The sequence below is a fragment of the Mesoplodon mirus genome, assembly GCF_964341445.2.
Source record: "Mesoplodon mirus genome assembly, chromosome: 8".
In the NCBI taxonomy this organism is placed as follows: Eukaryota; Metazoa; Chordata; class Mammalia; order Artiodactyla; family Ziphiidae; genus Mesoplodon; species Mesoplodon mirus.
The window spans coordinates 95,949,653-95,972,970 of NC_138984.1; the positions used below are offsets into that span (position 1 = coordinate 95,949,653).

General features: G+C 37.2%; 1 protein-coding gene across 3 annotated transcripts in view; it reads left to right on the plus strand.

Annotated features, from left to right (window-relative positions):
* Window positions 1-23,318, plus strand: part of PPP1R1C (protein phosphatase 1 regulatory inhibitor subunit 1C) — a gene marked incomplete at both ends in the record, with an annotated part of 125,141 nt that overhangs the window by 53,802 nt on the left and 48,021 nt on the right. For 2 of the 3 annotated variants that reach the window (XM_082630621.1, XM_082630622.1), the window contains 2 exons: window positions 13,631-13,668; window positions 15,643-15,703. The exons of the other annotated variant lie outside the window; for it this stretch is intronic. In XM_082630621.1, the coding sequence (XP_082486747.1) occupies window positions 13,631-13,668; window positions 15,643-15,703 (99 nt within the window). The remainder of the gene's footprint in view (window positions 1-13,630; window positions 13,669-15,642; window positions 15,704-23,318) is intronic. 3 annotated transcript variants of the gene reach the window in all.

Here is a 23,318-nt window from a genome sequence, read left to right on the forward strand (position 1 = left end):
TTAGGGCTTGGTTTTTGTTTTCTGTTTTCTTTGTTTTTATATTCTTTTTTTTAATATCTCCCTGTAGTTTACTTGAACATTTTTTATAATTCCATTTTGATTTATCTACAGTGATTTCTGAGTGTACACCTTTGCACAGATTTTTTAGTGATTGCTCTACTGTATGTAAATAATTTATCACAGTCTCTTCAGTTTTAGTGAAGAATACAAACTATTTCTCTGTCTCTACTTTCTCTCATTTAAAATATTTTCTTAAGTATTTTCTCTACATACACTGAGAACCATATCAGGTAATGTTAAAATTATTCCATCAATTGTCAAACGTAATGTAGAATACTCAGGAGAAGAAATAAGGTGTCATTTCTCTCAGGCTGCCTCATTACAACTAGATGGTTGTGAAAGTGACACCTTCTCATTTGGCTTTCTCAAACAGGAAGGAAGAAGAGCAGTTAATGCCTAAAAGTTTTAAGTATTTTAGAAAGTAGGTGTCCCTTTCCTGGTCCTTTGGTTAGAAAGTAGGCTTTCTTGAATGTTTTGTTTGTTTGTTTTTGTCTGTTACTATTAGTATTTCTGGACTGCCAGCTTCTCCAGCATCTAATCCAGGATATGAGTCAAAAGGAGGCCTAGGGAATTGCTGCTATGTTGTTCCTTAGGTTCAAAGTCCCTGGTTGGTCTGTTTTCTTCTCTCTGCCTTTTAGAGACTTCTTATGTTTGTTTTATATATAATGCCCAAGGTTTTTAAGTTATACTTAGCAGTCTAGAGATTTACACCTTTATTGAGTTTATAATTTCCATGATTAAACTTCTATTTCTAATTGTTTCTTTTTATATCCATCTGTTCTTGTTTCAATTTAGCCTAATCTTGTTTCAACATTTTTTGATGTTTAAGAAATAGATATACTTTCTTCTTTCTCTCTTTGTGGGTACCAAATATATTCATTTTGAAGACATTTTCAAATTGCTCTGAAGTTTTCATTTCATCTGGAGGGAATTCATCTTCCAGTTGCTTTTCTGGCAGTCATTCTTAAATGTGTCTTTCCTTCTCGTGTTTTGAGATTTTAATTTTCAATTCATCATGAGTGAAAACTCCCCCCCGCCTCTGTGTTCACCTTTCCTTGTTAATGTTCTTGAGTCTTTCCCCACTGAACACTACAAATTTTTAATCTGGAATCAGGTCTTAATTTGGACCTTAAGACTCTTGTTCCATGGTGAAATTAGAAACAGAGCAGATAAAGTCACTGAGCCCGTAGTGGCTTGTCCCAAGTTGTCTGCCTTCTTGTCTCCCTGGATACACAGATCAGTGCTTTTTCTCAGCATAGGTGAGAGAGCCCTGCTTCTGGTTCCAATCAACAAGCCTGGCTTTTGTTCCTTCCTTCACATGAAGTCAATCTCTTTTCTTAAGGGTAAGGAACTCTGAGCTGTCTCTGCCTCCTCCTAGATCTAAAAAGCTTTTCAGGGCTTCCCTGGTGGTGCAGTGGATAAGAATCTGCCTGCCAATGCAGGGGAAACAGGTTCGATCCCTAGTCTGGGAAGATCCCACATGCGGTGGAGCAACTAAGCCCGTGTGCCACAACTACTGAGCCCTCATGCCACAACTACTGAAGAAGGCGTGCCTAGAGCCCATGCTCCGCAACAAGAAGCCCGCGCAATGAGAAGCCCACGTACTGCGACAAAGAGTAGCCCCCACTTGCCAAAACTAAAGAAAGCCCGTGCACAGCAACGAAGACCCAACTCAGCCAAAAAAAAATTAAAAAAAAAAAAAGTCTTTCAGGCCCATGGTTTCTTACCTGCTTGTTGCATTTTTCTGTTCTTATATTTAGAGTCCATAGAGATGTTTGACTAATTCTGAACTGTGACTGCATCATTTTAGTTATCTCTTTTTATATTTAATATGTCATTGTTATTGCTTTTGAGCCCAGAAGTCTTCAAAGCATGAACTTAAAACTCTTTTTATTGGAAGGACTCTTTAAACTGACTTTTCCCTTCACACCTTCTATTATCTAAATTCATCAAAAGTCTGTATCTTTTGGTTTTACTCTAAGAAATTTTATCTCTTTTTACCAAAGCATTCTATATATGGGTCAGTGCTCTTCTGCAGCCAATATCCTGAGTAAATTATGCATTTCCATGGTTTTAGTTATTGTCTGAGGCTGATATCTATAAAAGAATATATTAAATTTAACTATCTATCACTTTAAAAAATTTTCTCTTATGATATATATTATTCTTGACCTAGATATATATCTGTTGTCTTCTCAACCTCTAAAAACTAACAGAACAAAGACATATATCCTTGTTTTTCCTCCAAGATTCCCTTTTGGTTTTTTGTTTGTTTGTTTTTTAGTATATATAATCCCATTTTTTTACATTAATTTTTATTAGAGTGTAGTTGATTTACAATGTTGTGTTAGTTTCTGCTCCACAGCAACGTGAATCAGTTATACATATACACATATCCACTCTTCTTTAGATTCTTTTCCCATATAGGTATTACAGAGTATTGAGTAGAGTTTCCTGTGCTATACAGTAGGTTCTTCCTAGTTATCTATTTTATATATAGTACTATGTATATGTCAATCACAATCTCCCAATTTATCCCTCTCCCACTTCCCCCTTGGTAACCATAAGTTTGTTTTCAACACCTGTGACTCTCTTTCTGTTTTGTAAATAAGTTCATTTGTACCATATTTTTAGATTCCACATACAGTGATATATACTTGTTTTTCTCTGTCTGACTTACTTCACTCAGTGTGACAATCTCTAGGTCAACAACTTAGGTGATATTTATAAGAATTTGAGTGTCTGTACCATTGCTTTAGTAATGACCTAATAAATTGATTTAAAGAAATAGGAGGTATGGCCTCTACCTTAACAAGTTTTCAAACCAAACACTTATTTGTTAAAACTATTTATTTAGCACCTAGTATGAGTAAGTAATTGTGCTACAATTTTATTTTGTATTTTATTTTGTAGACAAGCAGCAAACAGAGGGTCTGTTTTATGAAATGTAGGCACTAGGTATATTTATTTGACAAGCTGTTATGTGTCAGCCATGCTACTGTGCTAAGAGCTGTGGAAGAATCAAGCGTGGAGACTAATCTCCATTCCTTTATAGGTTATTTGAGGAGATAAAATACTAATGACCATAGTATAAGGTATATAATGATGAATACAACGATACAGGTATAGAGGAAGTGCTGTGAGTACTGGGTGAAGGAGATGACTTCCAGTTGGGAACAGGGGAGGCATGAATTGGGAAAGATTTCCCAGAAGAGATGCCATCTGAAGAGAACTTTGAGGGATGGCAGTATTTGGTTTGAGGGAAGGAGCATTCTGGATATGAGGAACAAACACACAAAAGCAGCAAACTGGAGGATATGCATAATCAAAAAGGTACTATCAGTATTTTTTAAATATATTTTGGTCCTTCTCTTTCCATATCTAATCAATAAATAAACCAAGAGCTGTTATTATCATTGGTCTTGTTTGAAAATCATTTCACTCCTCTTTTTCTCAACTAATATACCCTAGCTTGCATCAGCTTTTAACAACTTTAACTGAAGTTTAAAATATTCTCTTCATTTCCTTAACCATACCTTTTTTCTCTATTCTTTAATTAGCCCCATATAAAATATCTTAAATTATATATTTTTCATGAACTTCTTTTTAGTTACATTACTTACTTTCTAATAATGACTATCTGGTGTTCTTCAAATCACATACAGAATCCTGACAATAATAACAAAAATATTTTCAGGGGGTAATATTTTGGTGTGTTTAGTACTTTTACTTTTTTTCCTTTTGTTTAAGTTTTTTTATTGATAGACAGTTTTTTCAGATGAGTTTTAGATTTACAGAAAAATTGAAGAGAGGTCCCTTATTATTGTATTAACACCTTATATTAGTCATTAAAGTGTAACATTATTACAGTTAATGACCCAATATTGATATATTATTATTAACTGAAGCTCATAGTTTATTTAGATTTCCTTCATTTTTAACCCAATGCCCTTTCTCAGTTTTAGGTTCTCATCCAGGATACACCATTACATTTAGTTATCATGTCTCCTTAGGCTCTTCTTGGCTATGACAGTTTCTCAGACTTTCCATTTTTGATGACTATATTAGTCAGGGTTCTCCCGAGAAACAGAAACAATAGAATATATAAAAAGAGATTTACTATAAGGGGTTGACTTATATGATTACAGAGGCTGAGAAGTCCCATAATCTGTTATGTGCAAGCTAGAGTCCCAGAAAACCAATGGTATAGCTTCAGTCCAAATCTGATGGCCTGAGAAATAGGGGGTGCAATGGTGTAAGTTCTGGCTCAAGTCCAAAGGCCCAGTGGACTTGAACCACAACTTACACCATCAGCCTCCCTGGTTCTCAGGTTTTCAGATTTGGATTTATTGTTCTTTTCCTTCTAGTTCTGTAAGTTGTAAAGTTAGGCAGCTGATTTGAAATCTTTCTTGACTTTAAATGTGAGCAGTTACAGCTATACATTTTTCTCTTAGCACTGCTATCACTGTGACCCTTAAGTTTTGGTATGTTGTATTTATGACTTCTTCTTTGATTCATTGGTTGTTTAAGAGTGTGTTGTTTAATTTCCACTAATTTGTGAATTTCCCAGTTTTATCTATTACTGATTTCTAACTTCATCTCATTGTGGTTGGAGAAGTCACTTTAGGATACCTTTTAACATCTATTAAGACTTAATTTGCAGGCAGCACATCTAAAGAAGGGCCTCTGGAGTTTGAAGGTACCCAGTGTTCTGCCTATGCCTCTGGATGGTCTCAAGCTCAGCATTGCATCTCCTCATTCAGTTGTATCACTACCCCCACTGGTGTTGAAGGGCCCACGCTGATTTCCACAGTGCAGTGTTAACCATGGCAAGATGTGGCCGAATTGGTCTGCTAATGACACCCTGTCCTCATGTGTCAAGGTCCTGAATGCTCTTCCTGCTACCTTGCGCATTTGTGGATTCTTTGGAGACACCTCATAGCTCCCGTGTGGATGACAGGCTCTTGGTGCTTCAGCCAGGCGTCAGGGCTCTGCCTCTGAGGTGGGAGAGCCAAGGTCAGGACAACGGTCCACCAGAGACCTCCCAGCTCCACGTAATATCAAATGGCGAAAATCTCCCTGAGATCTCCATCTCAGCGCCAAGACCCAACTCCGCTCAATGACCAGCAAGCTACAGTGCTGGACACCCTATGCTAAACAACTAACAAAACAGGTACACAACCCCACCCATTAGCAGAGAGGCTGCCTAAAATCATAATAAGTCCACAGACACCCCAAAACACACCACCAGACGTGGACCTGCCCACCAGAAAGACAAGATCAAGCCTCATCCACCAGAACACAGGCACTACTCCCATCCCCCAGGAAGCCTACACAACCTAAAGAACCAACCTTAGCCACAAGGGGGCAGACACCAAAAACAATGGGAACTATGAACCTACAGCCTGTGAAGAGGAAACCTGAAACACTGTAAGTTAAGCAAAATGAGAAGACAAAGAAACACACAGCAGATGAAGGAGCAAGGTAAAACCTCATGAGATCTAACAAATGAAGAGGAAATAGGCAGTCTACCTGAAAAAGAATTCAGAATAATGATAGTAAAGATGATCCAAAATCTTGGAAATAGAATGGAGAAAATACAAGAAATGTTTAACAAGGACTCAGAAGAACTAAAGAGCAAACAAACAGTGATGAACAACACAATAAATGAAATGAAAAAATTCTCTAGAAGGGATCAATAGCAGAAAAACTGAGGCAGAAAAACGGATAAGTGACCTGGAAGATAAAAGAGTGGAATTAACTACTGCAGAGCAGAATAAAGAAAAAAGAATGAAAAGAATTGAGGACAGTCTCAGAGACCTCTGGGGCAATATTAAAAGCACCAACATTCGAATTATACGGGTCCCAGAAGAATAAGAGAGAAAGAAAGGAACTGAGAAAATATTTGAAGAGATTATAGATGAAAACGTCCCTAACATGGGAAAGGAAATAGCCACCCAAGTCCAGGAAGCACAGAGCATCCCATACAGGATAAATCCAAGGAGAAACATACCAAGACACATATTAATCAAACTATCAAAAATTAAATACAAAGAAAACATATTAAAAGCAGCAAGGGAAAAACAACAAATAACATACAAGGGAATCCCCATAAGGTTAACAGCTGATCTTTCAGCAGAAACTCTGCAAGCCAGAAGGGAGTGGCAGGACATATTTAAAGTGATGAAAGGGAAAAAGATTACCAAGATTACTCTACCCAGCAAGGATCTGATTCAGATTTGACGGAGAAATTAAAACCTTCACAGAGAAGCAAAAGCTAAGAGAATTCAGCACCACCAAACCAGCTTCACAACAAATGCTAAAGGAACTTCTCTAGGCAGGAAACACAAGGGAAGGAAAACACCTACAATAACAAACCCAAAACAATTAAGAAAATGGGAATAGGAATATACCTATCGATAATTACCTTAAATGGAAATGGCTTAAATGCTCCAACCAAAAGACACAGGCTGGCTGAATGGATACAAAAACAAGACCCATATATATGCTGTCTACAAGAGACCCACTTCAGACCTAGGAACACGTACAGACTGAAAGTGAGGGGATGGAAAAAGATATTCCATGCAAAGGGAAATCAAAAGAAAGCTGGAGTAGCAATTCTCATATCAGACAAAATAGACTTTAAAACAAAGATTATTACAAGAGACAAAGAAGGACACTACATAATGATTAAGGGATCAATCCAAGAAGATATAACAACTGTAAATATTCATGCACCCAACATAGGAGCACCTCAATACATAAAGCAAATACTAACAGCCATAAAAGAGGAAATTGACAGTAACACAATCATAGTAGGGGACTTTAACACCCCACTTTCACCATTGGACAGATCATCCAAAATGGAGATAAATAAGGAAACACAAGCTCTGAATGACACATTAAACAAGATGGACTTAATTGATACTTATAGGACATTCCATCCAAAACAACAGAATATACTTTCTTCTCAAGTGCTCATGGAACATTCTCCAGGATAGATCATATCTTGGGTCACAAATCAAGCCTTGGTAAATTTAAGAAAACTGAAATCATATCAAGTATCTCTTCTGACCACAATGCTATGAGACTACATAACAATTACAGGAAAAAATCTGAAAAACATACAAACACATGGAGGCTAAACAATACACTATTTAATAACCAAGAGACCACTGAAGAAATCAAAGAGGAAATCAAAAAATACCTAGAAACAAAGGACAATGAAAACACGATGACCCAAAACCTATGGGATGCAGCAAAAGCAGTTCTAAGAGGGAAGTTTATAGCACTGCAATCCTACCTTAAGAAACAAGAAATATCTCAAATAAACAACCTAACCTTACATCTAAAGCAATTAGAGAAAGAACCTCAAAAAACCCCGAAAGTTAGCAGAAGGAAAGAAATCATAAAGCTCAGAGCAGAAATAAATGAAAAAGAAATGAAGGAAACTATAGCAAAGATCAATAAAATTAAAAGGTGGTTCTTTGAGAAGATAAACAAAATTAATAAACCATTAGCCAGATTCATCAAGGAAAAAAGGGAGAAGACTCAAGTCAGTAGAATTAGAAATGAAAAAGGAGAAGTAACAACTGACACTGCAGAAATACAAAGGATCATGAGAGATTACTACAAGCAACTATATGCCAATAAAATGGACAATCTGGAAGAAATGGACAAATTCTTAGAAATGCACAACCTTCTGAGACTGAACCAGGAAGAAATAGAAAATATGAAGAGACAAATCACAAGCACTGAATTGAAACTGTGATTAATAATCTTCCAACAAACCAAAGCCCAGGACCAGATGGCTTCACAGGCAAATTCTATCAAACATTTAGAGAAGAGCTAACACCTATCCTTCTCAAACTCTTCCAAAATAGAGCAGAGGGAGGAACACTCACAAACTCATTCTACGAGGCCACCATCACCCCGATACCAAAACCAAACAAAGATGTCACAAAAAAAGAAAACTACAGGCCAATATCACTGATGAACATAGATGCAAATATCCTCAACAAAATACTAGCAAACAGAATCCAACAGCACATTAAAAGGATCATACACCATGATCAAGTGGGGTTTATCCCAGGAATGCAAGGATTCTTCAATATATGCAAATCAATCAATGTGATACACCATATTAACAAATTGAAGGAGAAAAAGCATATGATCATCTCAGTAGATGCAGAAAAAGCTTTTGATAAAATTCAACACCCATTTATGATAAAAACCCTCCAGAAAGTAGGCATAGAGGGAACTTAACTCAACATAATAAAGGCCATATATGACAAACCCACTGCAAACATCATTCTCAATGGTGTAAAACTGAAAACATTTCCACTAAGATCAGGAAGAAGACAAGGTTGACACTTTCATCACTATTATTCAACATAGTTTTGGAAGTTTTAGCCACAGCAATCAGAGAAGAAAAAGAATGAAAAGGAATCCAAATCTGAAAAGAAATAAAGCTGTCACTGTTTGCAGATGACATGATACTATACATAGAGAATCCTAAAGATGCTGCCAGAAAAGTACTAGAGCTAATCAATGAATTTGGTAAAGTAGAAGGACACAAAATTAATGCACAGAAATCTCTGGCATTCCTATACACTAATGATGAAAAATCTGAAAGTGAAATCAAGAAAACCCTCCAATTTACCACTGCAACAAAAAGAATAAAATATCTAGGAATAAACCTACCTAAGGAGACAAAAGACCTGTATACACAAAATTATAAGACACTGATGAAAGAAATTAAAGATGATACAAATAGATGGAGAGATATACCATGTTTTGTGAAAATGACTCTACGACCCAAAGCAATCTACAGATTCAATGCAATCCCTATCAAATTACCACGGGCATTTTTCACAGAACTAGAACAAAAAATTTCACAATTTGTATGGAAACACAAAAGACCTCGAATAGCCAAAGCAATCTTGAGAATGAAAAACGGAGCTGGAGGAATCAGGCTTCCTGACTTCAGACTATAGTACAAAGCTACAGTAATCAAGACAGTATGGTACTGGCACAAAAACAGAAATATAGATCAATGGAAGAGGATAGAAGGCCCAGAGATAAACCCACTCACATATGGTCACCTTATCTTTGATAAAGGAGGCAAGAATATACAATGGAGAAAAGACAGCCTCTTCAATAAGTGGTGCTGGGAAAACTGGACAGCTACATATAAAAGAAAGAAATTAGAACATTCTCTAACACCATACACAAAAGTAAACTCAAAATGGATTATAGACCTAAGTGTAAGGCCAGACACTATGAAACTCTTAGAGGAAAACATAGGAAGAACACTCTGACATAAATCACAGCAAGATCCTTTTGGACCCACCTCCTAGAGAAATGGAAATAAAAACAAAAATAAACAAATGGGACTTAATGAAACTTAAAAGCTTTTGCACAGCAAAGGAAACCATAAACAAGATGAAAAGTCAACCCTCAGAATGGGAGAAAATATTTGCCAATGAAGCAACTGACAAAGGATTAATCTCCAAAATTTACAAGCAGCTCATGTAGTTCAATATCAAAAAAATAAACAACCCAATCCAAAAATGGGCAGAAGACCTAAATAGACATTTCTCCAAAGAAGATATACAGATTGCCAACAAACACATGAAAGAATGCTCAACATCATTAATCATTAGACAAATGCAAATCAAATCTACAATGCAATAGCATCTCACACCAGTCAGAATGGGCATCATTAAAAAATCTACAAACAATAAATGCTGGAGAGAGTGTGGAGAAAAGGGAACCCTCTTGAACTGTTGGTGGGAATGTAAATTGATACAGCCACTATGGAGAACAGTATGGAGGTTCCTTAAAAAACTAAAAGCAATCCCACTACTGGGCATATACCCGGAGAAAACCATAATTCAAAAAGAGTCATGTACCACAATGTTCATTGCAGCTCTATTTACAATAGCCAGGACATGGAAGCAACCTAAGTGTCCATCAACAGATGAATGGATAAAGAAGATGTGGCACATATATACAATGGAATATTACTCAGCCATAAAAAGAAATGAAACTGAGCTATTTGTAATGAGGTGGATAGACCTAGAGTCTGTCATACAGAGTGAAGTAAGTCAGAAAGAGAAAGACAAATACCATATGCTAACACATATATATGGAATTTAAGAAAAAGAAAATGTCATGAAGAACCTAGGGGTAAAACAGGAATAAAGACACAGACCTACTTGAGAATGGACTTGAGGATATGGGGAGGGGGAAGGATAAGCTGTGACAAAGCGAGAGAGAGGCATGGACATATATACACTACCAAACGTAAGGTAGATAGATAGTGGGAAGCGGCCGCATAGCACAGGGAGATCAGCTCGGTGCTTGGTGACCGCCTGGAGGGGTGGGATAGGGAGGGTGGGAGGGAGGGAGACGCAAGAGGGAAGGGATGTGGGAACAGATATATATGTATGATTGATTCACTTCGTTATAAAGCAGAAACTAATAAAAAAATAAAAATTTAAAAAAAGACTAAATATTATACAGATAAGTGTTCCTTAATTAAATCAAGGATATTTTAAAATTTCCAAAAAAAAAGAAAAGAAATCAGATGCAAAAGGGCATATGCTATATAATTCCACTTATATAAAATGTCCAGAATAGGTAAATCTATATAGACATAAAGTAGATCAGTAGTTTCCAGGGGTTAGAAAGAGGAGAGAATGGGAAGTGATTGCTAATGGGTATAGGGTTTCTTTTTGGCGTGATAAGAATATTTAGGAATTAGATAATGATGATGGTTACACAACTTTTTGAATATACTAAAAACTACTGAACTGTACACTTTAAAATGGTGAATTTTATGTGATGAAAGTTTTATCTCAATTTAAAGAAGTGGCAAATGCGATTGCAATCTCTTTTCTTGCCTTGTGTGATATCACGTGCTTCTGGTTTTCCTACTACTTCTTTGGCCACTCTTTATAAGTTATTGTGCATGTTTCTCTTCTTTTGTCATCCATTAAATATTGGTTTTCCTCAGGGTTCTCTCCTAGGATTTCTTCCTTTCTTCTGTTTTCTCCTTATACAATCTCTGTTGGGTAGTACGGAAGTCTTTGCTCTGAAGAGTTTGACATGCACAAATGTCATTGACCACGGTTTAGTTAAATAACCCAGTCCCCCAATAACATGCTTCAGATTTCAGTTACACAGTATAATATGTGAGTAACTGCATAAAATATAAACTTCACGGCTAGCTCCACAAATCCCTAAGTAAATAATAGATGTGCTTCATAATCAGTGACCAACCACATCACTTCTTTCAAAGTCTGTTGGTGATTGCCATTGTACATCAGTTATTCAGTTCATGCACAGACAGCAAAGCCTGTAGTTGGGTTGTCTCCTTGTCTCTCGGTGATAAACTTGTATGACATTTAACAAAAATGAATAATAGAAAAAAATGAAAGTTCAGCAAAGAAATTAAAAGTGATAATGCAGAAGTGAAATTGGATGTGATTAGATTTGAAAATGGAGACAGCAGAATAAAGCCAGGATGAGACCTGGGCTACACGAAGCCACTGAATGGACAATATTGAAAAAGTCTGATAAATCAAAAACAAGGTAAAGTGGCTTCAATATTTTTAGTTTAAGTTGCCTTCAGAACAAGAAGCCGCTAATGGTGGAAATAGAGAATTTACTTCTACTTTTGATTGAAGACTGTAATGAAAAAATTCAATCAGTTTAACTAGCATTTAGGTCAAACATTAAATTTGGGTGCTGTGTTGAAAAAAAGCAGTAATTACAAGAAGACTGAAGAAGAACCTTTTACTGACAGTAAAGCTGATTTCATAACTTTTTGTGATTTGATGTCTATTTTGTCTGATATTAGTATAGTCACCCTGCTCTCTTTTGGTTTCTATTTGCATAGAATTGTTTTTTCTATCCTTTGACTCTTACCCTATTTGTATATTTGGATCTAAAGTGAGTCTCTTGTAGGTAGTACATATTGGATCATATGTTCTTATCCATTTTGCTAATCTTGGTCTTTTGAAGATTTTAATCTGTTTACATTTAAAGTAACTAATAAGACTTCCTTCTGTCATTTTGCTATTTGTTTCCTATATGACTTATAGCTTTTTTGTCCCTCATTTCCTGAATTCTGTCTTCCTTTATGCTTACTTTTTAAAAAATATGTATTTATTTATTTATTTTATTTTTGGCTGTATCAATCTTAGTTGCCACACATGGGATCTTTCGTTGTGGCATGCAGGCTTCTCTCTAGTTGTGGCATGCGGGCTCTCTAGTTGTGGCTTGCATGCTTAGTAGTTGCGGTGCACAGGCTTAGTTGCCCCAAGGTATGTGGGATCTTAGTTCCCCGACCCGGGATGTACCTGCATCCCCTGCATTGGAAGGCGGATTCTTCAACACTGGACCACTAGGGAAGCCCCATGTTTAGTTAATTTTTTGTAGTGAATTGTTTAAATTTCTTTCTCATTTCCTTTTGTGTACATTCTATAGCTGTTCTCTTTGTAGTTACAATGGGGATTACATTTAAAACCCTAAAGTTGTAACACTTTAATTTGAATTTATACTAGTTTAACTTCAATAACATACGAACACTCTTCTTTTACGCCTCTGTCCCAACCCCTTATGGTTATTTATATCACAAAATTACATCCTTATACATTATGTACCCCAAAACATAAACTAATAATTCTTTAAATTCACTAGCCTCTTAAATTATGTAGAGAACAAAATGCGGAGTTACAAACCAAAGTTACAATTATACTCACTTTTAGACATTCTTTGATGAATGTCTCGTTCAGTATTTAAACCATGGCATCAATTTCTCAGCTGTGGGACTAACCTAAAAGTGAGGAACAGTCAACTGGGCCTAGAAGCCAAGAGGCAGAATCCATGCAAAAGAGGTGAGGAGGTAGGAAAGAAGCCCAGCCTAGAATGTCCTCGCTCTGTGGAAGGGGAGTATGTGAGCACCTCTTCCTCCTCTCTCCTCTTCCTCACAACTGTTTGTTTACACAGACTATGTGGAAGTTGCCCTAGAAGTGTCACAAGAAATATTTCTGACAAAGTTACTGATTCTTTCCAGGGGCATACAGAAAAGAGGGTGCCTCTTTTAGAGTCAGTGATTGGGCTGAGCGGAAAAGTAGGTTTGTTCTGCTTACTGGCAAACTTAAGGAAAATGACAGAGGCTACAGTTAATTGACAGTACTGCAAAATCCATGAGGAGAGGAGGTTGTTTACGCCTTAGCACTGTGAGGTTGATGATGCCAACAGTTGTTCTAGGAGGCATTTCTCTGGTCCTCCTTCTGGACTGCTGGAAGTTGGGCAATTTGGAATTTCAGGAGGGATGCTTTTTTATTGCCTTTTTTAAACCTGTGGGAGAGGGTTATCTCAGAAGGAAACTATTTCTTTCTGCCTCCCCCTGCCCTCTCAGCCACTAGACTAAGCCATGGATATTGTATAAGCATAAGGCAATTATTAAATCATTCTGTTCCATGTTATTGATAATTTAATGTGTATATTACAAGGAAAAATATCAACCTTCTAATAATTACACCTACTTCTCTTGCAGAAATAGATGACAAGAGAGTGACCAACACACAAGCAGAAGTAAGTTTTCTTATACTCTGTATAAATGTGTCCAACCAACTAAAAACACAACCAGTTTGATGTGATGTGATATAAAATATGGTATCAATATAACTGTGTTGTAAAAACTATTTAATTTGCTTTCCCCTACTGAACACACAGTAAAATGGTGTCATTAAGTCTCCACCTCTAGGCTACCCTTGATTCTCCACCTATGAAATACTAACCCCTGGAAAAACTTCTAAAATAAACTACTGATTTTAGAGGCAAGATATGGTATTGATAATTTCAATTTAGTGACTGGTTGTGTATGACCATCACAGATTGGGACAGCCAGTGTTGGAACCCTGGAACAAGAAGGTAGGGGAAAGACACCTCTTAAGGGTCCTCTGGTGTGCGGAGCCAAGAGCAGATCCTGAGGCCAGTCTCCACATACACATGTAGGAGTTCAGATTGAAAATATGAACCAGGGATGGGGGGCGGCTAGGGGAGCTGATAACATAGGATACACAGAATACAAGAAAATGAGCAAACTTGTGCCCAGAAATGGAACAAATATTGAGTAGGACTCATGCAGACTTGATACTCAATTCCCATGGCCATATGAGTAGGCATCTAGCAAAACTCAGTGAAAAAGGTAGAAAGAACAAAATACCAGAAAGTATCTCTCAAGACTTTTCTAAAAATTTAATGAGATTGTAAATGTGAAATGCTTTGAAAACTAAACTCTTACATAAATATAATTTTTATTAGTTAATAAGTTTTACCACTGTTACTAAACAAACCAACTTTTCTGTAGAATTAATTTTCTACTTAATCTTTGAATATGTATATGGAAATAAACATATAAGAAAACCTGGAAGTGAATACTTCTTAAAATTAACCAAATGTGACAGAATACAGCAAAGGTACAACAGAAGGCTCAATCATCCACACATTTATACTAATGTAGAGTTGCCCTGCCTGCATCTGTGTATAATAGACTAGTAACAAAACACTCTATTTTGAAGAAATTTGCTTGCATCATTTGCTTTGATTGATATGGATTTGGTAACTATTTGGTTGAATTTTTTACTTTTTAATAGGTTGTTTTTGCATCAGCTAAATATCAACATCTTGATGACTCCTTTGAGGGCAATTAAGCTTTAGTATGTATGAGTAAAGATGCCTCAAGTTCTATTTACAACTTTGTGAAACAGTTTCTAGTTTTCTTCAGACTCTGTACATTATGTTCTTTCTAATATGCATGGAAAGTCTAGAACAATCCTCAAAAAGTATCTTGTAACTATTTATACTTGAACTTTTCAAAGCAAAAATAATTGCTCCAGACACTGAAACTCCTGCCTTTGACACACTGAAATATAAGTAGACACACCATTAAAAAGGAGTATTTGACATAATCTGATCGAGGTGTAGACCACATATATATATAATTTATTATAATAAGTAATGCCTTATACGTATATAAATATCTATTTCTATCTAAACTTTAAATATTATTATTGTGGTTCTGACCCTGAAATATGTTCCTCTGTTCCAATTTGTATCAATTTTAGTGCAAAAGTTTCTGCCTCAATAAATTAATTCTGATCCAGTGTGCTTAAGTGTTAAGCAGCAGTTTTGTTAGGAAAGAGCTTTTGAACATGTAGAAGAATATTACAACATTGTAATTCCAAGTAAATGGAGCTATTAGACTGAACATCTCAATCCCATAGGATTATAGACTGATATTACTTAGCAAGGACTCTCATTAACCCTCCAGAACCACTGACAGTCCTATGAACAGATATAATTATACCATGGACATAGCTTTTGGAGTTTATTTTGTCCTGGGACTTACGCTTTTCTCTAAAATGGAAAGGATTAGTACTATCTCTTTCTTTCTTTCTTTTTAAAATAAACTAATGTTACTAGGTGTTTATTTCCCTCAAAGGGCTGATGACATTGTACCTTTTATCCAAACATAAGACTTATTACTTTTTTCTCTTTATCCAGTCACAGAATGCATCCCCTAAGCAAAGGAAGCAGAGCGTGTATACACCACCCGCCATGAAAGGTACTGTTCATGTACTGTTTCCGGTTGTTTTGAGTGCCGAGTTCATGGATGGCAGGCAGGCTGTTCTCAGGCGCCTTATACCTGCTTATAAGCTAGATCTATCTCACTGAAAGTCACATTACTTTCAGTAACATATGTTATTTGAAACCTAGTTTCATCAAGAGTGAAATAGGTGAAGAAGGGACAACTAGCGATGTCTCAAAATCTCAGTCTGGAAATTCAGATTTTCCAAAATAATGACAAAAGTTTTCTTTTACCCTTCCTCACATGTTTCCCCTGAAGAGATTTTTCTAGAATCCCTAATTACTCTCGCAAGTGTTGGCAGATGATTACCTTTTTCTCCTTGGCTTAAGCAAAGTATGTCTTGAATTTCAGAGAGATACAGTGTAAAGTGTTGCTTCACTGCCCTGTGTCAGGAGCAGTTCTAAGAAACCCAGTCAAACAGCTATTAGCTGTACATATAACAGCTGTTGAAATAGCAACTAAGAGTGCTAGCTCAGATTCTGGCGTTCTCCCAGAATTTCCACCCCTCCCCCCCAAAATCAGAACTGCTAAAAGAATATCTAAGTGTATCAGAATTTTGACCAACATCAATTCCAGGGAAGGTTTCTTTTATTTCTCACACAACAGTATTCCTGACATGAGGCAGAGTGTGTCCAATCCAGTAGCTCGTGTTCCAGCCTGGCACTTGGGCTGTTGGCCCAGTGACTCATCATGTAGTCATACAGCTCGGTTTCAACTATAAGGAGAGGCCAGCTGAACAGCTTCCTCTGGAGTCTAGAGAGATGTCTAAATTGGGAGTGAAATTTTCCACGCTGTATCCTCTCTAGATCTGGGGCTTCTCTCTGAAAGAGAGGTGGGACTAAAGGGACACATTAATAGCTACTTTCCATAAACTTCTGTCCTGTGCAGCTATAAAATACAATGTTTGCTTGTTCATAAGACTGTAGTAAATAATGCAATCATCAGCATTGTAGTTAATTCCAGGGTAATTATTGAGGCTATCAGGCATCCCTTTCTCAAGATCAGTGTAATCATTTTTGAAGATATCTTCCCTATTGTAAGTCATCTTGTACTTTTAAGATACATCAGTTTTGGCATGAATGGGTCCCAAAGAAAGATATATGTTCACTCATTTAATAATTTCCTCTGTTCTATTTTGGGTTAGCTTAACTAAATAAAGACTGTTCTCATGTCCTTAGAGAATAACAGCATTATTTTTAAAGGAAAAATCTTAAAATCAAGGCCCCAAAGGCTCATGGTTTTTATATTTAGCTCTCAAATATAAGAATGTGGGATGCTAACATTAGGGAAGTTAGTCATATTGTACATTTTTACCCATAACCTTACTACTGTTGAGCCCTTCAAGATGGTCATTCAATGATAATCATTTTTGGTCATAAGTTAAAGGCTTGAGAAAGCACAGTAATTCTTTCATGAGGCTATTCGGGTATAATTACTAGCCACTTAGGTCCTCATTTATTACCTGTAAATACTTAGCAAAGTCTCCTGCTACTGATAAAAGAGAAGAGAGAGCTAAATCCACATATTTTATTCAGTCTACCTGTCCCTTAGAGCTAGAAATGAATATTTTGGGACAAAATTAAGCAATGGTAACATATGGTGCATTATAAGCACATTAAGAAGCTTCAATCATAAAAAAAGATGAATTAGAACGGAAATGTTATTGAAATGCAAAATCAATAACTGCTCTGAAATGTATAATTCCTCAAACTGCAGTGGAGCATGCAATTAGAATGTAAAAAATGTTTGCTAGGAGAGCAAAGTAACACCAGATATGATTAATAGTTCTGAAAGAAATCACTCTGACCAAATGGCCAACTAGAGCTTCATGAATGACCCAGTGAGTAGATTAGTAAAACAAAACAAAACAAACTACCTAGACTCCTTCCTTCTTCTCTTGTATTAGGTAGTGAGGAGTTACTGGATACAGAGGCCTATACCCAGGAGAGAGATGCTACGTTCTGCCTACGCCATTTCAATAAATGCCCAGACAGACTAGTCTCCCAGCTCCTACATTCATTTATTTTTCCCTCTTTCAGTTACTATGGTATTTATGGCTCCACCAGCTCTCAGAAAACAGAGACATGTCCAGATCACCTCTTGTGATGAAGGCTTTATGAAGGTGCATGGGTAGGTAGGGGGTAAGAAATAGAGCAGAGGAAACCATTTTAGCAGGTACACTGTCAGGACTGATAGACTGATGACCTCCAAATTCATATCTGCAGCCCTAACTTATCTCCTGAACTTCAGACTCCCATTTCTAACTAGCTATCAAATTTCTTCACCTGAATGAATGACATTCATTGAAACTTCTCAAATTTACTATGTCCAAAACCAAACTCAACGGTTCTTTTTTGGTTTTTCCCCATCTCAATAAATCTTATTCAGCTGTTGAGAACAAAAATCTTTGCATAATCCTTGACTGCTCCCCCTTACCCAATCCATCATCTACTCTTGTTGGTGCTAATTTCAAGATGTACCCCTTCTCTATTTTCCGTATCTTTCCGTATCTTCTACTACCTTGTGCAACCACCATTGTTTCTTGCCTGGGCTGCTGAAGTAGCCTCCTTACTGCTCTCCTGCTTCCACTCTTGTCCCTCTACAATTGAGTCTCCACACACAAACCAGAGTAATTCCTCTAATGCACAAATGTAATCATGCCACCCCCTTGATCAAGATCCTCAAAAACTTCCTGTTGCATTCAGAATAAAATGCAAAATCCAATCATGGCTTACGAGTCCCTGAATGAGCTGCACTGTCCTTTCCTCTTGATCTTACCTCCTTTCACGCTGCCCCTTGTTCATCGGGGTTCAATGTCATGGACTTTTTCGGTTTATAAACATCTCAAACACACTTCTGTATCAGAGCATTTGTACTTTCCACTTTCTCTGCTTGAGAAGCTCTTTACCCACTGGCCTCACAGGTGACTCAGCTAATGTTCCCTCCTCAGAAAGGTCTTCATTTCCTGATAACTGCCTATCCTACCATCACTATCCATGTCCTTATAACACTGCCTTAATTTTTTCCATGACACTCATCATTATGTACCTAGAATGAGGTGTCCATGACAACAGTTTTGTTCATTTGATATTCCCAGCACTTAGGTACAGTTTCTGGCACATAATAGGTGCTCAATAAAAACTTGTTGAATAAATGAACTGTAATGAACTGGGGAATCCAGCCACATTGTCATCTGCTGGGAAGAGGATGTCCCTTAAGCCTTGTTCTACTAATTGTCATACTTGTGACTCTGCTTCTGTTTCTCTTTGTTTCTCTCTCTGCTTGATCCCCCTTTAACTCTTACGTGCTTACTTACCCATATGCTTCTGTTTTTCTAGTTTTACTTTTTCCCACTCCCTTCCCCTCTAGTCAAAGAGAAAATCTGATTTGGAAAATTAGTTACCATCCAGAATGATGCATCAATTTGGCTGGATTCTTAAGAAAGGTTATCTCATGGACCACTGGAACCATTAGGTGGTTGCCTCTGACTACAGCCTGGTTCCTCCAACAGTTAGTTTCTGGCGAAGATGGCAGCATCATGGGAAACAAACTTGGCAATGTAAGTAGAAGAATCTGGAGATGGCTCTCTTCCTTCAGAGATGTTTCATGACTTGATCAGAACATTTACTCTTAGAAAGTAATAGTAGAGTTAGTTCTTGGTCTTGCCATCTTTCTAGTCATAACATTATAGTCATTCAAAGTTGTCAAGTTTAAAGATTAACTAGTACAACTATCTAGTGATGCATCAAACATCACTTCCATTTTTTCCACTGCATCTAACCTCAGGGTATTAGATTGGCTACGTTCTCTTGAAGGTTCTAATATATTAGTCTTGGGCTGTAGCCAAATAATCAAAAGTTCCAGGTGATTCTGCTGTAGCAAGTCTAAAAACTGACCAGACTCCAGATATCCAATCATCTATCTAACATGTCTTTCTTATGTCATAGGTTGAATAAATGAAATGAAATCTCATGGAAATCAAAGATCATGAGATCAAAATTAGCATGTTCAAAACTGACCTTCTGATCTCCACAGCAAATCAATTTGTCCTTCATGTTCCCCTTCTCAGAAAGGTGCTTGTTCTTGAGTTCTGGGGGTCTCCAACGACTCTCTCTCTCTCCTTCACTCTCTTCATTAGTAGAGCACCAGGTCTTGTGGATTGCACCCCATTAGTACCTATCCCACCTTCCCCTCTTCTATCTCCAATGTCACCATCACAATTCAAGTCACATTCATTTCTCTGCCAGGATATAAAAGATTACTCTCCATTCAGTCTCTTTCCTCTACTTCCCATCTGTTTTCTATATTGTACCCAAAGTGAACTTCTTAAAAACCGGATGTGATTATGCCACTTCCTTGGTTAAAACTCTTCAATAGCTCCTCACTGCCCTTAGACAAAATTCCTATTCCAGAGCAAAGTTTAGAAAGCTTACTGCCCTGTGGCTCCAATATGCCTCTCCTCTCCTTACCCACTAGGTCCCAGACACACTGGCATTCTGCCAGCTTCTAAATGCACCAAGCTCCTTCCTAAAGAGTCTGCATACATTCTTCATCTAGAATATTCTCCCTTGCCTCCTTCTTGTCCTCATTCTTTATTTGGTTAGTTACTACTTATCATTCAAGCCCTGTCCTTAAAGGTCAGATCCTGAAAGGAGCTTTCCCTAACCCTCCATTCTAAATTATGTGTAGCTATGAACTCTCTATTAATAGTTACACATTCTCTATAGTTCTTTCATTGCAAGTAATCACAGTATTCAATTATTTATTAAGTGTCTGTCTCTCCAACTACACCAGAAGTGATCTACATGGCAGCAGTGACAGTGCCTATTTTGTTTATTACCTTATCTGCAGGGCTTAACACGGTGCTTGAGACATAAGCAGTGCTTATACATATACTTTTATTTTTATTTATTTATTTATTTTTTGCAGTACGCGGGCCTCTCACTGTTGTGGCCTCTCCCGTTGCGGAGCACAGGCTCCGGACGCGCAGGCTCAGTGGCCATGGCTCGCGGGCCTAGCCGCTCTGCGGCATGTGGGATCTTCCCAGACCGGGGCACGAACCCGCATCCCCTGCATCAGCAGGTGGACTCTCAACCATATACTTTTAAATAATTTTTTAAAATGTACCCAACACTACTGATGGTGAATGAATCATTTCCTTAGGGTGTTTACCTTCTCTCTGGTCTATTAGGAAGATCTTTTCTCTATTGAAATTTATATTCATGGATTCTTTTCTATATCTTGTTGCTATTTGTGATAAATTTAAAAATGACAACTCTCTGAATATTTCAAGACATCTATCAGGTCCTTGCCTCACCCCTAATTTCTCTCTTTCCAGGTTAAAACATTTCAATGTCAATTATGCCTGTCCTTTCACATTCACTCCTGATCTCCTAATAAGCTTTACTTTGCCTCTATCACTCTAGAAGTACATCATTCAAAATCAACTTATATTTAAGGTGTGGTCTGACCAGAACAGAATGGAGACTTCAATTATGCCTGTCACCTCCTTCATTCCAGATAATTTAATTCCATTAATGTGACCTCAAATTGTATTAGCTTTCTCTGGCAGCCATATACACTGGTGACAAATAGTGAGCTTACCATAAATTCAAAACTTCCAAGCCTTTTTCATGTACTGCTTTAAAGCCATATTATTTATAATGTATAGCTCATTTAAAAATTATGTCTTTTCTTAACCAAAAAGCAAGACGGTGCTGTCATCCCAATTGACTTTCATCTTCTTAGAGTCAAACTGTCACATGAACATGTCATATTTCATATCATGATTCCATCATCTATTTTATTTTCCATTATCTCAATTGTTTGTCATCCATAGGTTATATAAATTTATCTCTGATATTTTTATCCACATCTGTAATAGACGTATCAAACAGAACGGAGCAAAGAAAGGCCTGCAGCACACATATCTCCCTCTAGTTGACACTGGTCCCCCTGAAGGCCATCATTCAACCAGTTATAAAATAGACTTATTATGTCAAGATTACATCCCTTAAAACCAGAGGATATTATAAACTCTCATTAGATACATTATTATATTTCAGATATGGTGTGCTGACCACATTTTTTCATGTCTGTAGATGAGTCATAAATTTGTAATGTATATTATGCATAAAAAATCACAAGTTGAAGGTTGCATAGAAAACAGACTTACTTTTCCATTACCCTGTGTGATATAGTGTTTTATAATTATGTAAATAGAAAGTTCTGAAGATTATCAGAAAAATGATAGCTGACTACTGAATACCCATGTGATTTCTCTGGTGTTTATATGGTGGTCAGCCCTGTAATTTACAGAACAGCCAATTAAATTATTGTTGGATAGCTTGAATCATGTTTTCAGAAAAGCAAAGTAGGTTTCAATCTTGGGGCAGGAAATGGCTGACGCATTGCCACCCCCATTTTGTGTGTGTGTGTGTTTTACTGGAAGGCAAATGCCTTCAATTGAAGACAGCAAAGCAAGGGCTATCGATTTAAAAGGAAATCTGAACATGAAACAAAGCAGCTGACTGAAAAACAGCTTTGTAGAGCAGGTCTATTAGTATTACATTACCATTCTTAATGTATAACAAGTCAGATTTTTCATGGACTTCTGAAAAACATCTTCTTCCTCTCATTCTTCATAATTTCTTTGCTACTTCAGTGTCCAGAGATTGTTCTTCTGACATGTCCAGTAGGTCTTCTCTGAATGCTTACAGCATTGTAACTCTTACATTTTTTCCTCCAAGGATGGTGTGATCTTGATATTTTATCTCAATTTAGCCTCTTTTCATAAAGCAATAAATGCAAATAAGGAAGAGCCCAGGGAAGGAAATAAATCAAACTGGCCCAATAAAAAGTCTAACATGGATTTTGGAGGATGGTAGGTGACAGTGACAAAGATGTGCCATGTAATATTAACTGAAGGATAATCTTCAAATCAGGGAAAACTGTTGATCGTAGTAATTTAATGGGACCCAGCAGGAAAAGATGTGGACATTGTGGGGGAAGCAATCAGTGTTCAAACCTCAGTGACACCACTTGTTAACTGTTCAACTTCAGCAAGTCAATGATTTTAACCTGTCTCTTCTCTCATTAGTTAAATGGAGGTGATACCCACCACACAGGCCTATTGTGGGGACAAAATGAAACAATATGTGTAAAAAGCATGCTTAGGAAAGGCACACAATATGTAAGATCTATTTTGAGTAATTATTTGAACCCTGGATTAAGAGGCAGGTACACCCCTCCTCGTTTCCCCTGAGCCTGCAGAAAGGAGGGATGAAGCCCTGGGGAGAGACCAAGGAAGGATGGAAGGTCTTGGAGGTGAATAAAACCCCTGCCAGAGCTTTGCTCTCATCCCAGTAGGAACTGAAGAGTCAGGGCTAAAGGTGCCTGATCCTACTAAGCATGTGGACAACCAAACCTTGCAACACTCACTCCACTTTTATTTGTACCAATCTCAGGTAGATTTGTGAAGTTGATCTTTGACCTTTCACTTCCTTTGTAACAAAACCCTGCTTTGCTTCATTCACCTGCCTCATCCTCTCAGACACCCAACCCCTCTCTTCCCAGCTAACTAACAGCGCTC